Source organism: Manis pentadactyla, chromosome 16 (assembly GCF_030020395.1).
Source record: "Manis pentadactyla isolate mManPen7 chromosome 16, mManPen7.hap1, whole genome shotgun sequence".
Classification (NCBI taxonomy): Eukaryota; Metazoa; Chordata; class Mammalia; order Pholidota; family Manidae; genus Manis; species Manis pentadactyla.
In genome coordinates, this window is record NC_080034.1 from 65,817,486 (window position 1) to 65,835,075 (window position 17,590).

Sequence of the window (17,590 nt, forward strand, 5' to 3'; positions counted from 1 at the left end):
TGGTAAAATCCTAGCTTATATGTGTACAATACTTCATGCCTTGAAAGTATTGTCACATTTAGTGAAACTGATGTATTTCTCAAGCATCATCAGTTTATTATGTGCCTCGCTCTGGGCACTTTTGATCCAAGATGAGTAAGGTACCGAAAGTCCTTTCTCAACTTGCAGTCTCATTGAGGAAGATTTGCCGTAAGAAAATGTAATGTACTACATGTTAACTGCTTTGCCGGTGGTATTTACTCTGTGCTAGGCAGGCGGAAAGGAAGGGCATTGAACCTTTATGAGGAATAGGTCCTCAACGAAGGCTTTCTGGGCCCACTGGCTGAGGCTAAAAGGTGGGCTGAATGTTAACCTGGGGAAGAACCCGTAGAGAAGTGCTCGGGCAAAAAGCACAGCATAAACGGACGTAGGAATCTGAAACCACGATGCGCCTTAAGTGACTGACAAGTGCTTCATTGTTATTAGAGAGCCTCGTAGCAACAACTGTGAACTAGGATTTACACTTTTTTGGTAGGAGGAAGCCATTGCTTCCTCTTTGTAAGTGACAGAATGACAGAGTCACACTTGCTTTTTTTAGTGGCTCCCTATGGCAGCTCCATGGAAAATAGAAGTAGATTTGGGGTAGGGCAAGATCAGAGGTGGGAAGGTCGGTCAGGAGATGTTGCAAGAGTTTAATGAGTTGTAGGGTCCCAAACGAGCCCGATGGTAGTTGGGAAGAAGGAGGAAACGATTTCAGTAAATACTTAGGAAGAAGAATGAGTAGTATTTGAACTGGTAGGTTGATGGAAGGGTAGGATTGATGCCCGACCATCTGGTTTGGGAGGCTGCGTGGTATTCTTGCCATTAACTGAGTTAGAGAAATCAGGAGGAACAGAATAAATAGATGATAGAGGAGGAGGGGAGTGCAGATCAGATAGTGGAAGACAAGAAACGATGGTGGGTTCATTTTGGACATGTTAAGGTTGAGGTGCCTTTGCAGCAGTTCTGCAGTAAGTTGGATATAAGAATCTGAAGCCTAAAGATGAGTTCAGTCATGAACATATAGATCTGGAAGTTATTCACACAGACAGTAGTTTAAAATCATGAGGTGGGTGATTTCTGTACAGGGGGTTTGGTTTAGGGAACAGAGCAGTAGACTGAAGTTGGAACCCCAGGGGATGTCAATATTTCAGAAGATCCTGTAGGGCTTCTTGTTGAAGAAGGAGCAGTCGTAGAGGTAGGAGGTGTCTGTAATGGTTCAAGGATCTCTGAGGCCATCACCAGAGTCAGTGACTCACTAGGAAGACACACATCAGAATCAGAGAGAAAAGGCATGTGAGCCACAGCCCAGAGGAAACCAGACCCACACTGTTAAGAGTCTTTTCCCAGTGGAGTCACACATGATGGGCTTCAGTCTCCTAGGAATGAGTTATGACAAGTATAAAACTCCCAGGAGAAAGACAGGTGTTCAGTATACACCCCATTGTTAGCACAGTTGGGTTCCAGTGAGCCAGTCTATCAGCGTGGGAGGAAACCCTCTGAAATCCAGGTTCCCAGACACCAGCCAGGGACCAGCCTTGTACGCGGGCCTTTCAAATAGAGCAGTCAGACCTGCAATGTCAGCTCTTTTCTACACATGTAATAGTAGCAAAAATCAAGAAAACTGAACATTTCAAAAGAGGGAGTGATAAACAATGTTAACGTAGCAGGAGTCTAGTGTGATGAGGATCGAAAGTGTCTGTGGGATCGGGCAAGGCAGAGGTCACTGGGGACCAGTGGCAGCACAGTCGTTAGTCGGGTCAGAGCAGGAGCCGGGTGGCGAAGGATCGAGCACCGTAGAAGGTGAGGAGGTGAGATGACTTCTGTAAGCATTGTGCCTCAGAGGAAAAGGTGGTTCCTAAAGGGGACAGACAACCAAGGGTTACTCAGATGTGAAAGGCTAAATATGATTTCGGGTTGAAGGGAGTCAGTAAGAGAGGGGGTTGAAGATATAAAGAAAATAATCAATGGGGCAAGGTAGATAAACTCTACTAAAATTTGTTACTACTTATTTAAATATCATTAATGTCTCTTTACCACATATATCATTTAAAGTGACTTTTTAATTGATTTATAGTTAGATTATAGGGTTTCATTGAGTAAAATCCTGGCAAATGTATATGTTATTAATGTGAGAAAACAGTTTAAAAACTTTTTAAGATAATAATTTTAGGACCTAACAAGTCAAAATAACATTTCTTTTAAGTGATTTTAGAGTTATCTGTTATGATGAAGAACTGGTAGCCACTTATCAATTGCGTTAAAAATTTTAACTATTTAATGAGCCCAATGATAGGATAGATACATTATTCCTCAAAAAGTAGGTTTAGATTCTTGATTAAAGTTTGGGGAGAGTGCCAGGAATTAAAACTCCCTAGAAGATGCATTTCAGGGAGCCTTTCCGTTGAGACCCGTGTGATCGCTCTCTGTTAGAAGGTCCTGCCCTTGACTAAGTCCATCCCCCTTTGTCTCAAAGATGATTCCCTCTTCTCCACACTCCTCATTCCTTCAGCACATGGAGTCTGTATACCTAAACCTTAGAATTGTGTTGAAACCTACGTGAGCTCTAACTTCACAAGTTGGCCTGGTAACAGGTTATGTGGATGATTGAACTTTGACACATAGGGACATACAGTGGCCTCTCTTTTGGTTGGGAAATCATGGAGAACCACGGCAGAGATGAGTTCTTTGTGCTTAGTCTCCTTGCCTTTCTCTCTGACCTTTTAAGTTCTACACATCTCTTAAAATTATAAGGACTATTAGTCAAAACTCCTTTGCTTTAAACAAACCTTAGTAGACACTTTACTTCCTTTTCATCTTAGGGAGAGTCTTAGAAACAGCACTAAGTTTATTTGACTCATACATAGTTACTTTGATGTCTTTTGCAAGTATTTTTTATTACTGTTGCTTGAATTGTATTTTTGTGTAAGCATATTATCAAACATTTGCCCTGCGAGTCAAAAGATCACTTTAGAACCATACAGACATGTAATTATGTAATTATCTATTTGAGGGTCATTGGGCCTGTTCTCTTTTAAGACTTCTTTCCTGAAGTGGAAATTTGTGTTACTGTTAGCACAAACAGTATGCCTAAATGCCTCTGTAACTTGCTCCCCTAAACTGGATGAGAAGTAGATAAATGATAGCTTATACTAAAGCTTCTTTCCATTTCCTTTTGTTGGGGAGATAACTACTCATCCAGAAATACCTGCTCATGAGTGGTTGGTGGCAGTGTGGCTTTTTAAAAATGCTTCTAGAAAATGAGCACCGGAAACAAATTTTACTTTTTTAAACCTAAGAGGTACCTGCATTTTCTAGATACAATTTTCAGAAAGAGGGAAAGTAACCAGTTTGCACACTGTGTGCCTGGAAGTTTGCTGGTTACTTTCAGATCTGTTCTCCTCGGCCCTCACAGATGCCCCCATGTTACAGGAAATGTTGTTATCAATCTACAGATAAGGAAATAGTCTTAGAAGAGTTAAGTAGTTTGCCCATAGGAAGTAGCGTGGCTAAGATACAAAGAAAATACATGTGCCTTTTACTTTATGCTTTCCCTCTAAAACATATAATTTGGTGGTTGTTTTCCTATATTCATTTTCTAGAATGAAAAATTTCATGTAATCACCAGTAAAGTACCACTTACGAAGTTAGTATTATATATCGTAGGGATTATTTTTCTTATAAAAGCTCAATGTGTTCAAAATATAACTTACCTTCTTTGCCCTCAAAATGACTCCAGTGAGTCACTGGTACCAAATGAATGGTACCAGTAGTTTTGCAGTCTCCCAGATTTAAACTCTTACCATAATTTACTACTTCCTTTGTCTCCCTCACCCCTCTCTGCCTCATACCCATGAGTGGCCATGACTTAACATTTCTAATTAGGTAATACTCTCTTTCGTCCATTTGCTTTTCTCCGTTTCTGTTTCTTTTACCTATGTAAGTCCCACATTCTCCGTCCCTCTTGAGTCACTGCAGTGGAATACTAACCAGATTTGACAATGTTCATCCTTTCCCTGCTCCAGGCCATCTTAGGACTATTGCCGTATTATCTTTGTAAGCGTAGTTCTCACGTTTAACCTCCCTCAAAGGATCACGTTATTGACCATGGTCAAGCATTTATAGCTCTAGATCGTTTAACCCTGAACTCATCCTTGCCTCATCTCCTGTCTTACCTCTTCATGTACCTTTCATGTCAAGATACATCAGACTCTTTCTGGAATGCCCTGCGCTTTCTCTGATTGATCGAATCCGAACCATTCTTCGGTAGCTAATTAAGACACAACTTCTTCCATGTAGCCTCTCTCGGTAAAGATTCCCACTAAAAGTAATCTCACCCTCTCCTGAACTCCATGACTCTTAAATCTCTACCTCTTTTGGGGTCCCTATGGCTTCCTCTGTGTAGTGGTTTTTATTTCCATAGTGTGATGTGCATGTGTCTCCCTACCAGATTATTAGTTTACAAAGAACCAAGAGCTGAGGCTTACTCATTCCCATAGGGCCTATCCTAGTGCTTTGCATAAAGGAGGCCTTCATTAAATACCCACAGATTGATTGAATAAATCTTAAAACTTTAAATGATACTGTATTTTGTCATGTATAGGATGAAGGTGACCAAGCAGCAAGTGTTGAAGAGCTAGAAAGACAGATTGAAAAGCTGAGTAAAGTAAGCAGTTTTCAGATTATAGCTTACATCATTTTGGCAGTGTTTTAAAAATCCACCTTGTATGGGATTCCTTTTTTGTGACTGCTAAATAAAAGCAAGCTTCTTGTAAGTAATTAAAATGGAGAGCTCCAGAAACATTCTCACAATTAAACCGTAAAAGTTTCTTGCCAATGTTAAAGTCCTCCCTCTTAAGACATGGTACTAACTTAATCAAGAGCTATATTCTTTAGCTCTTTATTTAAATACAAAATATCAATAAATGCATGGTTTTATTTTTTGGAATTCATAACTTTTAAAATTCAGTCAGATTTCATGTTAATAGTTTCAGCATCCTGTGTTTTATTTATTTTATTTATTTATTTATTTATTTATTTTTTTCTAGATAATTATTTTTTATTGAAGGGTAGTTGACACACAGTATTACATTACATTAGTTTCAGGTGTACAACATAGTGATTCCACATTTATATACATGACAATTCTAGGTACCAGCTATCACCATACCAAGCTGTTACAATATCTTGACTATATTCATTATATCCCGGTTACTTATTATTTTACCATTGGAAGTGTGTACTTTTTTTTTTTTTTTTTTGTGAGGGCATCTCTCATATTTATTGATCAAATGGTTGTTAACAACAATAAAATTCTGTATAGGGGAGTCAATGCTCAATGCACAATCATTAATCCACTCCAAGCCTAATTTTCGTCAGTCTCCAATCTTCTGAGGCATAACAAACAAGTTCTTACATGGAGAACAAATTCTTACATTGTGAATTAAGTTCTTACATGGTGAACAGTACAAGGGCAGCCATCACAGAAACCTTCAGTTTTGCTCATGCATTATGAACTATAAACAGTCAGTTCAAATAGGAATACTCATTTGATTTTTATACTTGATTTATATGTGGATACCACATTTCTCTCTTTATTATTATTATTTTTAATAAAATGCTGAAGTGGTAGGTAGATACAAGATAAAGGTAGAAAACATAGTTTAGTGTTGTAAGAGAGCAAATGTAGATGATCAGGTGTGTGCCTGTAGACTATGTGTTAATCCAAGGTAGACGAGGGCAATAAAACATCCACGTATGCAGAAGATTTCTCTCAGAACGGGGGGTGAGGTTCTAAGCCTCACCTCTGTTGATCCCCAATTTCTCACCTGTCCTGTGTTTTATTTTACATTAGTGTACTTGTGGGTTTTCTTTGCACTGGATCTATAGACTGTATATGTATGTACTTCTCATGTAAAACTGAATTTCAGTAGCATTAGTGAAGTATTTCAGGATTAGTATTATGAGATATCTGCATTTTATGTCATTAGATTCATCACACAGTTATTCCAAAATTTAGTCATATGCTGCCTAAGGTCTGCAGCATGAGTATAAAAATAGGCAAATACAGGTATATGTGAGTATTATTTATTACACACTGTAATCATTAGAATTGAGCCAATTGTCTTTGGCTCAGTGAAACACTTGATCACATTGTTTATTACCAAATATAAGACATGCTTTACGATAAGATATCTAATAAAACAAAACGTTTTTTAATCCTTGGCAACAAAAATATTCTAATTACCCTCAAAGTAATTTCTGTCTTTACAACTGTTACTGGAACTGAAGTCAGACGTGTGATATTAGTTCTTTTGCTGCCTTTCTTCAATAGTGAAATCTTGCTGCTCTAAAGCCATGATAAGTATAAAGTCACTTAAATATCCATTTTTAAAGCACTTAACACCCATAGCATAATTGTATGCATCATTTTTTAACAGCAACAGAGTCAGTACAGAAGGGAGCTCTTCGATGCGTCTCACTCTTTACGTTCAGTGATGTTTGGCCAGGATCGTTACAGACGTCGGTATTGGATTTTTCCCCAGTGTGGGGGGATTTTTGTAGAAGGCATGGAGAGCGCTGCAGGTAGGAGCCATTAATCTGTTACAAAGTAATATAACAAACCATACGTTTTAAAACCCTGTTACTCCTTCGATATATTGTGTGCTTCCAGAATCAAATGTGCATTGTGGATAAACATTGTAAAACCTTGTTTTTCATTTCTTTTGAACTCATAATGCCCCTTTCACTGATAAGTATTCCTTTCCAGTCCATGATTTTTCTTCTTCTGCACTTTCTGACATCCACCCATTTAGTGGACACAGATCTTTACCTGTATTGTACTGTGTAGCTGCTGCTCCGTTTCTCTTCCTTCGCACTGTCAAATTTTCCAACATGTGCTTTACTCTTTAACCTTTGCAGCAACCATCCATCCTGACGGTAGCCCTGGAGGTAAACTGCTGAAATCTAAGACCCTTAGCATAAGACTCATTCATCTTGAAGTCTTGTATGTGTTTGAAATTTGTGATTACCTTCTTCTCCATTAAACTTCTTACTTTCTTAAGTATTATCACACATCCTTCATATTCTACCTTTAGACTCTGCTTTTCTGGCTCCGTTTCTGTGAATTAACTAGCGCGGTACACAGTGCATTTATAGGCCCGGTAAACTGTCTTGAATTGAATGTTTCAGAATACTATGTCTGGGCATTTTCAAATGCTTAGATTCTGATGGGGCCACAGCGTCAAGTCAGTGCTTACATGTAGCCATTGCCCGAGGGTGGTGTAGGGAGGCGAAAACTTCTTTCAGCTCGTTTTTTTTGAATACGCAGTATGTGTCGGGCATTTCTGGGCACTGGATGTTCAAAGATAAACAAAACATTAGTCCATGCCATCCATGTAGATGTTTAACAGTCCAATGTAAAGAAGGGACTGATTAATCACATAGGTGTCTAGAACAGGTACTATATAACAATGTAAGTACCCTTGGGGCACAAAGGACGGTTAATAATAATTGAAAATGGTTTAGAATAGTGGCTGGCATGTAAATATTGTTGGCCTATAACAAGCAGAGTTACTCTTCTGCACAGTAATTTATTTCTTGTGAGTCAAAGAATATGAAGAATGGGTATAAAATCGTATATTGGAATGATGCGTGAAAGTCATGGTCTGCCTTCCCAGGGTAAAAGTTGCTGATAGAGATAGAATCAGGGAGGACACTTAGAGGCTTCAGTTGTGTTTATTTTTAAAGATTGATATGAATGGGTCAGAATGTTAGTTAAACAGGAGAGTGTAGTGAGTTCTTTTTTTAACTGATTGCTTAAAATATTTAAACATAAAAATATTTTAAAGCATGGAAAACATAAACTAAGTAACTAATAAGTCAATAAGTAAGTGGGACTGTCATACTAATAAGCCCCTGAACAGCAACAGAAAACATGAACAGAATGAAAAGGCAATCTAGTAAATGGGAAAAAATATATGCAAATCTTATATCTGATAAAGGCCTGTTATCCAAAGTATATAAAGAACTCAAAAGCAAATATGACTCAATAGCAAAATAAACAATCTAAAGATCTCAGTGGACATTTTCCCAAAGAAGACACACAGATGGCCACAAGTACCTGAAAAGAGGCTCGACATCATTAACTGTCAGGGAAATGCAAACTACATTAGATATCGCCTCATCCTGTTAGAATGGTTCTTATCAAAAAGACAAGAAATAAGTGTTGGTGAGGATGTGGAGAGAAGGGAGCTCTTGGGTACTGTTGCAGGGAATGTAAATTGTTGCGGCCACTATTGGAAACAGTATAGAGGTTCCTCAGAAAAGTTAGAACTAGCATATGACCCAGCACTTTCACTTGTGGGTACTTATCCAAACAAATGAAAATGGAAACTCAAATCAGTATCTGCATCCCCGTGTTCATTGCAGCACTATTTGCAATAGCCAAGATAGGGGACCAATCTAAGTGTCTGTTGAAGCATAGTAAGGGCTGGAAAGAACAGGGGATTGTGTGAAATTGGTGAAAGAAAAACTATCTAAAAAATCTCTGTGTACTTAACATCCTTATAAACTTCCAAGATTTTAAAAATAATTTTTACATTTTAATGAGAGGTTTAACTGTCTATAAGTAAGAATTTGGATATTAAAGTTAACGACCCCATGAATAGGCTATTAAAATGTATCACCTCTGAAATCCCCTACTAGTCTCAGACCTAGTGTGGTTAGTCGATCTGTTTGTTTTTGGATATATGAAAGTGATTTTTGAGATACTAGTTCTCAGAATAAATCAAGCACAAATATTAGTACTTCCTTGCTAGCTAGTAACTTGTACAAAATTAAGGAAATTTGCGAGCTTTGGATATATGAAATAAATTATGATATCCATATAAGAATATTATACAGCTGATTGAAGGAAAATGTGATACAGTTCTATGTATCACCATGGAAAGCAATCTAAGGAATATAGTGAAAATAGTAAAGTCATCCTTTTATTTCATCATCCAAAAAGTATTTATTGAGCCCCAGTTTCATAGCAGCCACCATGTTAGGTAGCTGGGATCCTGTTAAAGCAATATAAACATTGCTCTGCCTTTAAGTAACGTTTGTTGAGTTAAATTGTAGTGTGTGGGGTGGGGTATGGAATGAAATATTTTGAAATTAGCAGGTTAATGTGTATAATGGTAAATTCTGCAAAAGAAGCATATAGGATGATGATATTCTAAGGTGAATAATAAGATGGGGACCCTACTTGAAATAGAGTAGTCAGGGAAAACCTTTGTGAATAGGTGATACTTAATCTGAAACATTGAAGGGTAAGGAGCTAGTCAACAAAACAGGATTTCAGGCAGAGGAACACCCAGTGCAAAGGCCCCAAGAAAGGACATAACTTACCATGTTTGAAAAGCTGAAAAAAGGGAGAAAGGTGAGCAAGGTTAGCAAGGACAAGAGTGGTTTTCAGGAACCAGATCATACAGTGTTGGAGGCCTTGCTTAGGCATTTGAATTTTATCCAAATAAAAATGTTGCAGAAAACAGTAGCATCCCATTTATGTAACAGCACAAACTAATAGTCATATGCATGCATGTAAGATTTCCCAAAGGATGTATGGACATGATTGATTAAGCAGTTACATCTGAAGATTAGAAATAGGAACTGAGGGAGTAGGGCAGGAAAGGGTTACATTAGCCTCTTATTACTGAATATTTTACTGTGAACATACATCGTTTTTCAAATTAAATAAAGTAGGTTTATATTTTTCTAACACTTCTTATCAATTATTATTAAAACACTGGTAAAAAATATGGACAAGAAGTTCACTAAGGAGAAATACCTATTATCCTACAGAAAAATATCCAGTCTTATTAATGATCAGAAAAAAATAGAGTTTAGATTCTCACCTCCCGGATATTTCCAAAGACAAAAGTTATTGATAGTCTTCAGTTTCGTTGAGGGTGTAGGCAAACAGATGCCCTTGTGTAAGTATGATTGTATATTGATCTAGACTTTCTGGAGGGCAATTTGACAATATATTTCAAAAACTCTGAAAAGTAATATCTTAGGACTCAGTTTTTTTCTGGAAATGTATCCTAAGGAAGTAAATCAGGAGAAAAAAAATCCAAACACAGATCTAAGATCATTCATCATTTCTAGCATTGTTTCTACTAATGAATAATCGGACCCTATTAATAACTATCAATAGAAGGTTGATTTTTTATGATATATTCCACTGAATATAGTAATTACAATTTAAGGCGTAGGTATATATTTATTGACACATCAGAATAATTAAAGAGTATTATTCAGTAAAACGTACAGGTTGGAAATCTGTAAAATAGGATTTCATGTGTGCATAGAGAATTCCTGGAAAAATTAATACAAAAATGTTAGCAGTAATTTGTATATTATGGCTTTTAATATTTTTTATTATTGTAATTTTTTGTGGTTAGTTACAAAATTACAAAATTTTTTCCAATGAGCGTAACAAGCTAGTGTATAAAAGAAAAAAATGAAGAGTATTAAGTAAGCTAGAGAAATTTGTTAAAGTATTTATGCATATGATTTGATAAATAGCAGTAAATATAGTATGGTTTGATCTAGAGGAACTGATCTTCTTAATGCTTTTGGATTTTGTAGGGCTGAAAGAAATGGCAAAAGAAAGGAAAAAACGAAAAAAAGCAGAAAGCATCCAGACCAAAGAAATATTTGATACTTCTGACGACCCTTTAAATTGTTCAAATCCGGATCATTGTGAGCAAAAGGAAGATCCTAACGAAAAAGATAACAGAAATCTAATTCTTCAGAATCCTGGCTCTTTTTCCAAATTAAGCAAGCTTTTAGAAGTAGCTAAGGTGCCTCCTGAGTCAGATGTAACGACCCCCAAACCAAAGAGCGGTGCAGATGGGTGCGCACTGCCTCACCAGAACCGTGGGAGACACTCACCGGGCAGCATGCAGCCAACGGTGACACAGAACGGCGTGGAAGAGACAGACTCGAATCTGGTCAGTACCGGTTCAGGTGGTGCAGGCAAGGTCTACAGTCCTCTCCCCAGGGACCAGTTGTTACTGCCAAGAACACCTTGGGAGGACACTTCCCTTACCCAAGCCGATGCGCCAGCTGCTTCTTCACCAACTCCTCGGGCCCAGCCGCCCTCTAAGTCACCTGCAGCTCTTGAAGTAGCCAAACCAGTAGATTATCCTAGTCCAAAGCCTATTCCAGAAGGTGGGTACCTTGAGAGGGTTTGCTGTAGCCACTTACTTTATTGTATTGTTACAGATCTCTATATTATAGCTGAATCTTTGATGCTTTTATATAGTTATAAATTTTTTCATTTGTAGCATGCCATTAATTCATATTCTGAATATCTGTAAATGCCCTACATGTTTATCTTGGCTTAGAAATGCAGTTTGGCTGGTGGAGCATTACTGACCCAGAGGATTTAAAAGCTTTGCTCAAAGTGCTACATCCCAGAGGCATAAGAGAAAAGGCATTACAAAAACAAATTCAGAAACACCTGGATTACATCACTCAAGCCTGCATCGAGAATAAGGATGGTGGGCACCTAAAAGAGATTTATTTCTGCTCTCTTGCTTAGTTATGAGAATTAATTCTTTCATCTTAAAGCATATTTTAGTATGTCTTAATCTTAATTTATTACTAATAGGCTTTTTCTTTCCTATCTTGCCCAAAAACAATTTACATTTTCTTAAATTGGTACTACTTTTGATAGTTTGTTACAACCTGCAAACATACTGTTCTGTTTCTAAAGAAGAGTACTTACTGCTCCTTTTGCAAGAGTCAGCTGCCTTGCTTATTCACAAGTGAATTTGTGTGTGTTAAATGTACTTGTACGTGGTGCCCCTGGAATTTCATTCACATTCTGGAAGAAATCATTGAGAGATAAAGTGGATTTTAAAATAAATTTCCTTTCAAATATAGTTACCATTATTGAATTAAATGAAAATGAAGAAAACCCGGTAACTCGAGATATTGTGGAGAACTGGTCAGTAGAAGAACAAGCAATGGAAGTGGATTTGAGGATTCTTCAACAGGTAGAAGATCTGGAAAGGAGAGTCGCATCAGCAAGTTTGCAAGTAAAGGTAAAATTGACTTGGAATAAAATCTGTTTTTAGAATAATGGAAGGTAACTGACATTTATTGTATGCCTGATACATGCCAGTTACTGCGCTAAATGTTCTCACTTTGATTAATTTCCCCCATCTTACAGGTAAGGAACAAGGCTCAGAGTAAGTAACCTGTCAGTGGTCATAATATAGTAAGTGGCTAAATGTGGGATCAAACCAGCTCTGTCCTCCCGAGTTCTTCTTACGAAATCCTGCCCACCTCCTCAGTGGCATGAAAAATACCATTTCTGGTCTGCAGTTCTTCACCACAAGCAGGATTTCATAGTTTCAGCCACGATAAATGTAATGGCAAACTATTTCTGCAATGTTTCATATGTGCCTGGTAATTGTCTAGTATGCAAGCCACGTTATATAGCCATGTTATATGTTGAACTTTCACTCTATATGATTTTAAATCGCTAATTTAAAAACATTATGTTGTGGTACACATACTCACATCCTATGTATATATGTAAAGTTTTAATTATTATTATTATTTTTTTTTTTTTTTAGATAATTATTTTTTATTGAAGGGTAGTTGACACACAGTATTACATTACATTAGTTTCAGGTGTACAACACAGTGATTCAACATTTATATACATGATAATTCTAGGTACCAGCTATCACCATACCAAGTTGTTACAATATTTTGACTATATTCCTTATGCTATACATTACATCCCGGTTACTTATTTATTTTACAATTGGAAGTGTGTACTTTTTTTTGGTTGTTGTTGTTAGGGCATCTCTCATATTTATTGATCAAATGGTTGTTAACAACAATAAAATTCTGTATAGGGGAGTCAATGCTCAATGCACAATCATTAATCCACCCCAAGCCTAATTTTCGTCAGTCTCCAATCTTCTGAAGCATAACGAACAAGTTCTTACATGGAGAACAAAGTCTTACATAGTGAATAAGTTACATGGTGAACAGTACAAGGGCAGTCATCACAGAAACTTTTGGTTTTGCTCATGCATTATGAACTATAAACAGTCAGTTCAAATATGAATACACATTTGATTTTTATACTTGATTTATATGTGGATACCACATTTCTCTCTTTATTATTTTGAATAAAATGCTGAAGTGGTAGGTAGATAGTTTTAATTATTTATTGACTGGGCATTACCATGTCACAGCCATGATTGAAACTGAAAGGACAACAAAAGAAAAGCTTCACCTTTGTCCAAAAATTTTTGGTTTTAAAAAGAATATAAATGTCTCTTCTCAATTGATAATGTGATGTCTCTGAGAATAAATGGATGGATGATGAATAAGCATGAGAGAGACACTTGAAAAGGCTTAGAAAATGTCGTTTCTGTGTAATTTGATTGAATATTTCATATTTCTCTCAGAATGTGAGACTTACGCCATGATACTGTCCTACCAATGATTACAAATTAGCTGCATTAATTACTTTACTACTGGCATGCAGAAACTTTGGAGGATCTCATCTCAAAAAATGTCATTTTTCCAGAGCTAACAAAAAAATGTCCCTTTTTTCACCACAGACATAGTTACCCACTTAGGGAAACAAAAATTTATCATTTACTGAAATTGTGCTAGCCAACTATATGTATCCTCCTCCTGGTATTATAATACAATATAAAAATGCCTCACTTATCTGGCATCTTCAACAAATGAACTCTTTCTTCTACACAAGTTAATTTTCTGGAGAAATGAAAATTATTCTATTTAGTGCCATCATTTTTTAACATGTGTGTTGGATCGCTTAGGTTACCGTTCCCTTCCTTTTTAAATTGAGAATAGTGAGTTTGATTTAAATTCTCTTGGTGACACAGGATCATCAGTATGAAGACCAATTATTGGGTAATGATTCCCTCAGGGACTGTGAAGAGGTTTTGCCCCTACAGTAATTTAAAAGGCCCTAGTGTGCTTTACCTTTTAAACGACTACATCTGCTTTCCATAGTCTGTCTTCGTCATCTCTCATGGTTGGTTGTTACTACTTGCTGGTTTGAGTTTGGTTGGTTCTACTCTCCCTGTTTTCCTCCCATGACCATCCCCCTCTGGTTTTAATTCGCCGGTTCTAGATGGCCGTTGGTTGGGAAAGCATATCATCAGCATTTTGAAATTGTATGTAAAGTCAGAGCGTGGGCCTAACGTTTTCCTGGCGACATACTGAGATCTTGGTTTATTGACCTTATCACATTACCGACTGCTTAGATGTTCTTGCCCATGTTCTCACCAGCTAAGATAAATGAAATTGGTTTTTTAAGTGAGATGCTCTAACATCCTATTAATACAGTATTATGGGGTTATTATGGACTTTTTAAAGAAATGAATGGTAATTATATTAGTCTTGAGGAATCTTAAACAACAAGTGATGGAAATAATCACAAAACATTTTACCATCTATAAAAGATTTAATGATTTTTTTTCCTGAAAACAAAATATTTATGTGGTCAGCCCTGGGAACTAGCCATTGTGAAGACACATTAAGCAGGTGGCCGTGGTACTACTTAGATGCATTCATTTCTATTTTCAGTATTGCTGATAATACGGAAATTCTGCTTTATATTGTAGGAAAATCTGCAAGAATCTAGTCCTGATTCTGTAGAAAGCCGAATTACTCTACTAGCTCCTGTAAACACAGTTCCTGTGTCTCTCTTTCAGTTTTCTCTTTTGTAAGCTGATTAATTCCTTCAGCCATCGGTCCAGTGAAATGGTTTCCAGGCGCACGATTCTCTTCTGATTAAACGGCAGTGTCTATATTCTTTAAATGTACCACTCACTATACACAGAGATGCCTAATGTGTTCATGGGACTTTTACTTCCTTTAAACTGGCACTATACTTCTCTTCATGCCAATTTATACTAGCTTTTTAACATCCAAACCATACCGTTGCTAAACTGAGTATGCATTATTAGAAAAAAATCCTTCTGCATCTTTCATTGTGCTTTTAAGTGTATTGTATCACATCCAATATTTCTTTGATTGGTTGCTTAAACTTCAAAGCTGAAATTTACATTTATCATTGCTCTATTTTTATTAATTTCATTTGGGTATATTTTTCAGCATATGAAACTATTTTTATCACAGTCCTGTCATACAGAATATTAAACTTCCTTCCTAGTTTAAGTCACCTGCATATTTAATAGTTGAACCGAGCTGTTCACAAGTATATTAACATGACAAGCCAAATAAGAGAGAGCCCTTTGACAGTGGCAGTGAGGACCTTTTCTGAGGTGGCAAGCTGTGTCTGTCACAGGGCTTTGCAGACAATTTTCAACCATCCACCTTCTCAAAATCTAATCCAGTCCTCATTTTCTTGTCTTTTGCTTGCAAAAGTCAAGATGTGTTACATTTATAGGATTCCCTTGATTTAGCAATTTCAGATCCCTTTCAAAATACGGGACTGAGGTTCATTTGTTATGGCATATACGATGCAGTAATGTTTTGTATGTACCTTTTATAAATTCATCCATACTTTCTAATAATGAATATTCTCTTGAGGTAAAGAGGAAGAATTCTGATATATAAGAAAAATAATTCTCTCTAAAGTGATTTAATAAAAAGGATCATGTTCATTCTACTTTTTACTTAATATGCTTTTACAAAGTACCTATTGTACATCAGAGTGGACACCACAAAATTGAATAAAATGTGGTTTCTGCCCTCAGAAAGCATTCCGTACAATAGGGCAACAGTACGTGTATACAGCCCTGCAGAATCTAGTAACGGATTGTGAAGATGTAGAAAGTCATTCATGAATTTAGGACAGGAATACACTGATTGTGGTGAACATAGGGGAAAGATCAAGGAAGATTGCCTGTAGAAGTCCAGATGGAACTTGAGAAGATGGAGAAGCTTTTGACAGAGAACAAGGAGTGCTACTAGGAAGAGTTAATAACTGGGCAGAGCACCAGGATCAGGAAGCTCAGGACATGTTTGGGGTGTGTGACAAGTCATGGAATTTGATTGCAGTGTAGGATGCCTGAATGGGAAGATGAGCGAAAGAGGGAGATTGAGGTACTTGAATGTCATGGTAAAACTGGACTTTACTGAACATTAGGAACTCTGAAGGGTTTTGAGCTAAAGGATCATTGTAAGCAAGCTGAATTATAAGACATTCATTTATTCAATCAACGTATATTTTGAGTGTCTAATATTTGCCTTCCCACTGCTGGAGGTGAAATGAGTAAAAGTAGACATGGTCCGTGCCCTCAGGGAATTTAGAAGTAGAAAGATATTAATTAAATAATCACAGCAGTATCAGATTGTGACTGCCACAGGTATGGAATATCACATGGTTCTGTGAGAGTCTGTAAGAGGGAGGCTTCCCTCCTAAAAGAGGTCAGGGAAGGGTTCCCTGAAGAAATAAATTCTCACGTGAGGGCCACAGGATGAGTAGAGTCAGTAACTAGGGGCAGAGGAGAGGGGAAAAGCTCTGCGGGCAAATGTAGCAGCTTCTGCAGAGCTCCTGAGGCCAGGATGGGCAGTGCAAGGGCCTGCGCAGGAGGAGTGGCGGAAGGAATGAAGATGGACAGGAGGCACAAAGTCCCTGCTGTCGAGAGATTCCCATTTAAAGTGGGCCCGTGAAAGAACCAGCAGTTGGTGTGAAGTCCCTCGGAATACTTGGCTGATCTCCACTCTACCTCTCATAACACCAAAAGTTGTTAAATTTTCTTCTTCAAACTTCTCTTACAACTTTCTAATAATTTTCTTCCTTATTTTTACCTAGCATTAGGAAACACAAGGTAAAAACTTGTAGTAATGATCCTTGAGCTCTGTTGGCGTCGGCTGCTGTATTTTAAGTAAAGGTAACTCACCCGTCAGGCATTTTAAGAGGAAACCATGCTAACATTACTCTCTTGATATATAGGGTTGGATGTGTCCAGAACCGGCATCAGAAAGGGAGGACTTGGTCTATTTTGAACATAAGTCATTTTCTAACTTGTGCAAGGAGCACGATGGAGAATTTACTGACGAAGAAGAAAGCAGTGCGCATGCACTAGAGCGGAAGAGCGACAACCCCCTAGATATAGCTGTAAGCAGGCTGTCTGAGTTGGAGCGAAACATTGAAAGGAGGTATCTGAAGAGCCCCTTAAGTACCACCGTTCAGATCAAACTGGATAATGTGGGCACAGTTACTGGCCCTGCTCCTGCACCATCCACTAGTGGTGATGATGACGGGTAGGTTATTGAAATTAACTTGAAAAATTATTGTGCTTCTTTGCTAATTGGAGCCTATTTTCTATTGCCTGTTATCTATGTATCTTCTTGTATGTCTGTGATCCACATGGATCATGCTATTTGCATGGTGCTTTGTAAAAAATGTTTTTTCTTTTGTTACGTGTGTTGATAATCCTGCGAAGTGATCTTACATTTACCTGATTGTGACTAAGCTTTGAGGCACGTAGCCACAGTCTGTGCACTACATCAAATTTAGTTGCTTAAACCTTATACTTATCGGCTGTTA

General features: G+C 37.4%; 1 protein-coding gene across 1 annotated transcript in view; it reads left to right on the forward strand.

Annotated features, from left to right (window-relative positions):
* LOC130681265 (bromodomain adjacent to zinc finger domain protein 2B-like) overlaps positions 1–17,590 on the forward strand; it is a 93,314-nt gene that overhangs the window by 63,788 nt on the left and 11,936 nt on the right. Inside the window, exons 16-21 of the mRNA XM_057493902.1 lie at positions 4,622–4,684; positions 6,459–6,603; positions 10,654–11,238; positions 11,415–11,610; positions 11,819–12,116; positions 16,994–17,304. Of these exons, the coding sequence (XP_057349885.1) occupies positions 4,622–4,684; positions 6,459–6,603; positions 10,654–11,238; positions 11,415–11,610; positions 11,819–12,116; positions 16,994–17,304 (1,598 nt within the window). The remainder of the gene's footprint in view (positions 1–4,621; positions 4,685–6,458; positions 6,604–10,653; positions 11,239–11,414; positions 11,611–11,818; positions 12,117–16,993; positions 17,305–17,590) is intronic.